At 39.7% G+C, this 6,278-nt stretch overlaps 1 protein-coding gene across 1 annotated transcript; it reads left to right on the forward strand.

Annotated features, from left to right (window-relative positions):
* Positions 1-384: 384 nt before the first annotated feature.
* adrb2a (adrenoceptor beta 2, surface a) lies at positions 385-5,886 on the forward strand. Its single transcript, XM_030145946.1, has 2 exons — positions 385-545; positions 930-5,886. The coding sequence occupies exon 2, from the start codon at positions 930-932 to the stop codon at positions 2,181-2,183; it is 1,254 nt and encodes a 417-aa protein (XP_030001806.1). The 5' UTR covers positions 385-545; the 3' UTR covers positions 2,184-5,886.
* Positions 5,887-6,278: the final 392 nt, after the last annotated feature.

Consider the following 6,278-nt stretch of genomic DNA (forward strand, 5'->3'; position numbering starts at 1 on the left):
TTAAACAGTCCAGGAAGGCTTCACCTGTTTTTAATATGTTCCAGACTAACAGGCAGAAGTTGTAAATCCGCCTCAGTCTTTGAACTGTTGCACTGAAAAAAACTATTAGTATTGTACAATGTACTCTATGCTGGCAGTAGTTTCAAACTATTTTTGCAGCTTTAAGAAATTATTTGAGAGAAGACTGATCTTTTAATGTTTGCAGTCTTTGACTCATGCAGCCCTGCAGCCTGCCGCTGCTACAGGGACAATGTGTTCAAACTCTCAAGAGCTCTCAGCACCCTCCGCAGGCTGACTGTGTGATTGGCTGAGCACTGGCCATGATGTCATTGCTGCACGTTATAAGGGCTCTGACAAATAGCCTGCGAGACACATTAGAGGAAACACTGCTCAACTGAGGGACTGAGTGAGTGAGACACATGGAGATTAAGAAAAAGAGAAAGTAGAAACAAGGACATGTGACACCAAATATCCGCGGTAACCACCTGAACAGTGACATTTCCACTTTTTATGGGAGGCAGGAAACAAGGCAACTACCTGTGGAGGTTTGTACATTTATTTTGAAGTAGCCCGATTAATGAGTTTTAAAGCTGTACTTGCTCAGCCTAAGCATGATTTATGTAACATTTACATTACATTGCTTTAAGTTGTTTTTACTGCATTTTTGTCTTTTCTTCCATCATATTAAATACAACTAACAAAAGATATAAATTTGTAAATCTGCTTGAATGCACATATTATTTATATTCACTATGTTTTTTTTTTTTCTTATTTCTTTCTTATTTTCTGTCTTTATGTATTATTTTTAAATCTCCTGAATACTTTTTAAACAGTTATGCTCTGATCCTTACCTCTTTGTATTTGTGTGTGTGTGTGTGTGTGTGTGTGTGTGTGTGTGTGTGCTTCTGTGTTATCCACGGTTTCTTTAGATGGGAAGCACAACCCCCCAAGTGTACCTCAATGTGACTGAACAGATGAACAACTTGTCTTCAGCCCCAGCTAAGAATGAAGAGGGTTTCAGTGAGGCAACGATGATCCTGCTGGGCATTATCACGTCCTTACTTGTGTTGTGCATTGTTTTTGGCAACATCCTGGTAATAACAGCCATCGCCCGCTTCCAGCGTCTCCAGAATGTCACAAACTGCTTCATCACATCCCTGGCCTGTGCTGACCTAGTGATGGGTCTCATTGTGATTCCTTTTGGTGCCTGTTACATTATCTTTAAGACCTGGCACTTTGGTAGTTTTTGGTGTGAGTTCTGGACAGCAACTGATGTCCTTTGTGTGACTGCAAGTATTGAGACCTTGTGTGTCATAGCTATAGACCGGTATTTGGCCATTACTTCACCTTTCCGATACCAGTCAATGCTGACTAAGTGCAAAGCTCGCATTGTGGTTGTACTAGTGTGGGTGATCGCAGCCCTGATATCTTATCTGCCTATACACATGAAGTGGTGGATATCAGATGATGAAGAAGCTCAGAACTGCATTAAAGACAGTAACTGCTGTGAGTTCTACACCAACATGGCTTATGCCATCACCTCCTCAATCGTCTCTTTCTACATCCCTTTGGTCATCATGGTCTTTGTCTATAGCCGTGTTTTCCAGGAAGCCAAGCGCCAACTAAAGAAGATTGACCAAAGCGTCGGACGTTTTCACAATGACAACAGCAACCTCAAACCCCTTGAGGCCAACAATGGGCGTGGCCACAAGAAAGTCAAATTTTGCCTGCGGGAACACAAGGCCTTAAAGACACTGGGTATTATCATGGGGATCTTCACTCTGTGCTGGCTGCCCTTCTTTCTGCTCAATGTGGTGGTGGCCATATGGAAGGTGGACAATATAGACCTCACCTTCAGGATACTCAACTGGATAGGGTACGCGAACTCTGCTTTCAACCCACTTATTTACTGCCGGAGCCCCGAGTTTAGATATGCCTTCAAGGAAATTCTTTGCATGAAGAGGATCCGCTTTGCTAACGCGGGTCCTGTGAATGGATACATCTACGGCAGGAACAGCTGGCAGACCGAGCACCAGGGAAGGAGTAAAGGCAGCTCAGAGGACAGTGACGCCAATGAAGTGTGTCTGAGTAAGGGAGTGAGGGTCTGCGGTGTTGTGGACCGAACCGTGGACCCCAATGGGAATTGTAGCAAAGGCCTTACGACTGTAACGACTGTACTTTAAAGCTGGGGCCCTAAAACAGGGTAATACAGACATGTTTACACTGCTTTTATGAACTTTTTCCAGTTGACTGATACAGGTAAGGCCATTCATAAGGACTGTCTCTGAAGACTGCTTTAAAGAAACTGTAATAGTTATGGTCAAATGAGGAAAGCATTTCCCTTCCTCTTCAAACACATTTAACAGTTACTGTAGATTGATCACTTTGTGTTTTTCATATTGATTTTTACATCTACCTCACCATATCTTTTTTTTTTAATATTTGTTATTTAATTCACTACACTAATTCACACTCATAGACACACTGGTAGTACTGCAGCAGTTTATTTATTCTCCTAAATAGTCTGTGGATTACATGATTGGTAATTATACAGTTCAAATCTTGTAATATGTGGATTTTGTTTTTGTTTTTTTTGTTGTTTTTTTGGAGCAAGATGTTTTTTAATGTTGTTGGAGGCTTTAAATTCCATTGATCATGCCAATTTGGCATGGAAAGTGAGTAACTTATTTCCATTTTGGAATAGTAGGATCAAGTTTAATACATCTATGGTGCTTTGTTTAAAAAGATACATTCCACAAAATTTAAATCTGGCTTCATTCAGTTTTAATTTTTTTATGCATTGACCAGTGTGATCAGTGATCACCAACAGGTATAGCAGAACTCTTCACTTTCTTTTTCACTCTGATAGCTGTGCCTACTCCTTGTACTAACATTTTATATCCAGTTGCATGCAAGGTACTGTTACCAGCAGCACAACAGAGATATGAACATTTGCACTTATCTATAATCCACTGGTGCAAGCTGAGAAACGCCTGGGGCCATCCTCTGTTAGTCATATGATAAAACTAGCAGGCGTATGTGCATACCATCATGTCGTTGTTATCAGCCCTCAACATATCAAATAAGCTTAATTTGGCCTTCAGACAATATTAATGCTGGTTGAAGGATTTCAGCTGTTTGGACTCCAACGCATTTTTTTTTTTTTAACCATTTTTCATCCACTCCAATATCAGTAATTAATACTGATGTAATAACAGTTAAGGTTACACTTTGTAAGAAATGTAAAATGCAATCTGGTACATTTTAGTGTCACTTAATGTTCAGGAAAACCATTAGTCTTGTAGCTCGTAGCAGCTGTACCAGTTTTTGTTTGTTGCACAAGCTCTGGTCTGTTTGTTTATTAAATTTTGTGGTTGCCGAGTTTCAGCATGTACAGTGTTTACTGAAACCAGAGACGCAGTTTCCTTAGCCGTGGCACAAGGGTACAAATCACTCACAATAATAATAAACAGCGCATCAAAATAGCCAAGTGATAACAAATTTCCCGACTGAGACAAGGTGGTCACTTCGCAGGACAATAAACTGATATGAGAAAAATAGTCTGAGCAGGGCAGTGTGTACCTTGACAGATTCTAGAGGCTCCTCACTGTAAATACGACCCTCGTGAATCTATATGAAATCAGACATTTCAATAAGACACTCAGGAGTGCAATAAGAATTGTCTTGGCTGTCACTGGTTTTTCACTCCATGGCTCTGCCTCTGTGCTCTCCTTTAGCTGTCTCTCAGTGTGCTGTCTTCAGGAAATGCCCCGCAGCAGATGAGCCTAGCCCAATAAACATGAATAAGTCCATTATCTCCGCTCTCCTCCCAAAAACAACACTGAAAGATTAGGAGATTACAAAGTATACAGTTCCAAATTTCCAGATTGTGATGTGATCCAAATTGCCAACATGAAATGAGACTATAATTCCAATTAGCCCTCTTAATATAAAATACTCTTGGGACTATTGTACCACTTTTTGACTGAGGCAGACATTAATCCAGGATGAGATCTTCATGTCTTGGGCTTTAATTGGGGGAATTTATCCCTCTTTTCCAGACTAAGTGGCTTCCATGATCATTTCTAACTGAGAAGAGTAATGGAGGTGTTGCTGCAAGTGTAACCCTTTTCCCCAGACATGTTGGTGGCCTCTCATTTGTTGAGATTAGAGTGACAGTCTGTTAAATGCAGCCGCTGGGAGCAGGAGGGGGGTGCAGGGATTCTGTGCTGGACGTTTGGCGTGTGTTTATTGCATGTGGTGTTGCTTCTGGGGTTGGGTCAGCTGACACTGGCGAAAACTGTGAATTTTGTTCCTTCAGGCGAATCTCTGTGTACTGTATTGCAAGGTTTAGTTCACACTGTCACAGACCTTAAGAACCGATATAAACAGGGTGTCATCAAAGACAAACAGTATGTTGTTCTTTTCTGTTTCTCATCGATTTACAGCTAAGTATAAGCAGGGGTGAATGTCAATGTCACAACAAAAGGTTCTCCAGGGTTTTTCTGCATTTTCACTGTATAGCAAAGCACATGATAGATACTCTAGACCAAGACTTTCATATATAAACATGAACTCACAACAACCGCAGCACTGGCAGTGTATCTGTTAGTCATTGTTAAATTAAATACATAATCACATTTTCAGGTCTGACTTTTAAAAAAAAAGTGTCATTTCCACATGCATTTCACAAATGATCGCTTGCATGTCAACTTTGTAATTGTGGTGATGTGTTTGTGAACTTGTGATGCCCGTCCCTTTCAATCTGCTTGAGCCTATGTGGAACTGGTTACAAACTATATATCCACAGTGCTCCCTCCTGGCAATGGCCTCTCCTTGCACCTCGGCTGTCCTGGAGTTATTAATGGTTACTGTTTCATCAATACACTTGTATAATAAGGAATGTAATTCATGTCTGTGCCTTCCTACACTGGAGGACACAACACAGATATGTGCAATGACTCTGCGATGATTACCTGACGCCACAACATTCCAAGCACAGCTCATGGTTTGAAAAAGAAACACAGTGTGTCATCCTGATGCATGTAGTGTACATTCAGTTCTACTAAAACATGAGTCTCATGAGACACCTGGTTTTACAATTCTGCTTAAATATAGGTTTCTTTGACAGTAGATGCTGTTCTGTCAGAATCACTTGTATTTGCTACAATTCTAGCTCAAGTCTTAAAGAATAATGTGACACATATATGTTTTAATGCACAATAATTTAAAGTCCGTGTATCTTACTTGGACATCTTAATGTCCATGTATGGTATGTCATTGACAGATGGTTTAATTCTCCATTCTTTCATCACAGTTTGGCCCACAAGAACAAATCCATCTGATTTAATTTAGATTTCTCACCGACCTTAAGCAGCATTGTACAGCTATGTTTTATACAAGACATATGTAGAAAAACTAAACCACATGTGCATTAGTCAACTATCAACCTTTCATGGCTGAGGAGTTTTACTGTTCACCTCTACTCTAAAGTTTTTGCGGAAGTTCCTTTTCCTGTTTGAGGCTAAAAATGAAAAGTCATGAGAAATGACTGCTACACAGTCTCAGTATAGATGTTGCTCGAGATGAACTATTCTGATAATTTGATGTTTAAATGTGACTCTATGACAATTAAAAATAGCTTCAGCCATCATATGAGAAGTAAACCTATATATGTGAACTTTTTTGTGGCCAGAGTGAAAAAGCCATCACTCAGTTGTAAGTTTACTAAATGTTTCTTTTGCAAGCTATTTTCGCACAACTTACTGCCATTATTTAATGAAGCCTGTTACAATATGTGGTGTAGTGTCTTATTTATGAAAAGTGCAAGTATATGTGCTGTAACATTCGTACTGAAATAAATTATGCCTGTATTGTCTTCATTGACGTGTTGCTCTGTTTTTGTCTGTTTTGTCTTTTGTTGAAGAATACGCCTTAACATTTTATTTTAACTGAAGTGTCTTCTGAGCTCAGCTGATTAAAATGTGAGAAATTTGGGTCTAAGTGAACAATCCATCCTCTTTTTTCTTCTCACGAGGAATCATTTCTGAACATTCTTAGTGCATCAGTGCATGTTACACTGTTTAGGCTATTTCAGTATGGGAAAACCAGTCATCCAGCATGTGATCCAGATGGAATGATGGACAGGACAGAGATCTGGATATTATAAAAAAAATCTTTCCGTTCTTGTTTTGAAACTGCAAGTCTGCCTAGATACAAGTAATCATAGATTATACAAAGCACCTAACTCTATTCCAGAAACCCAAAGGAGGACAGTA

The sequence above is a fragment of the Sphaeramia orbicularis genome, chromosome 10, assembly GCF_902148855.1.
Source record: "Sphaeramia orbicularis chromosome 10, fSphaOr1.1, whole genome shotgun sequence".
Lineage (NCBI taxonomy): Eukaryota > Metazoa > Chordata > Actinopteri > Kurtiformes > Apogonidae > Sphaeramia > Sphaeramia orbicularis.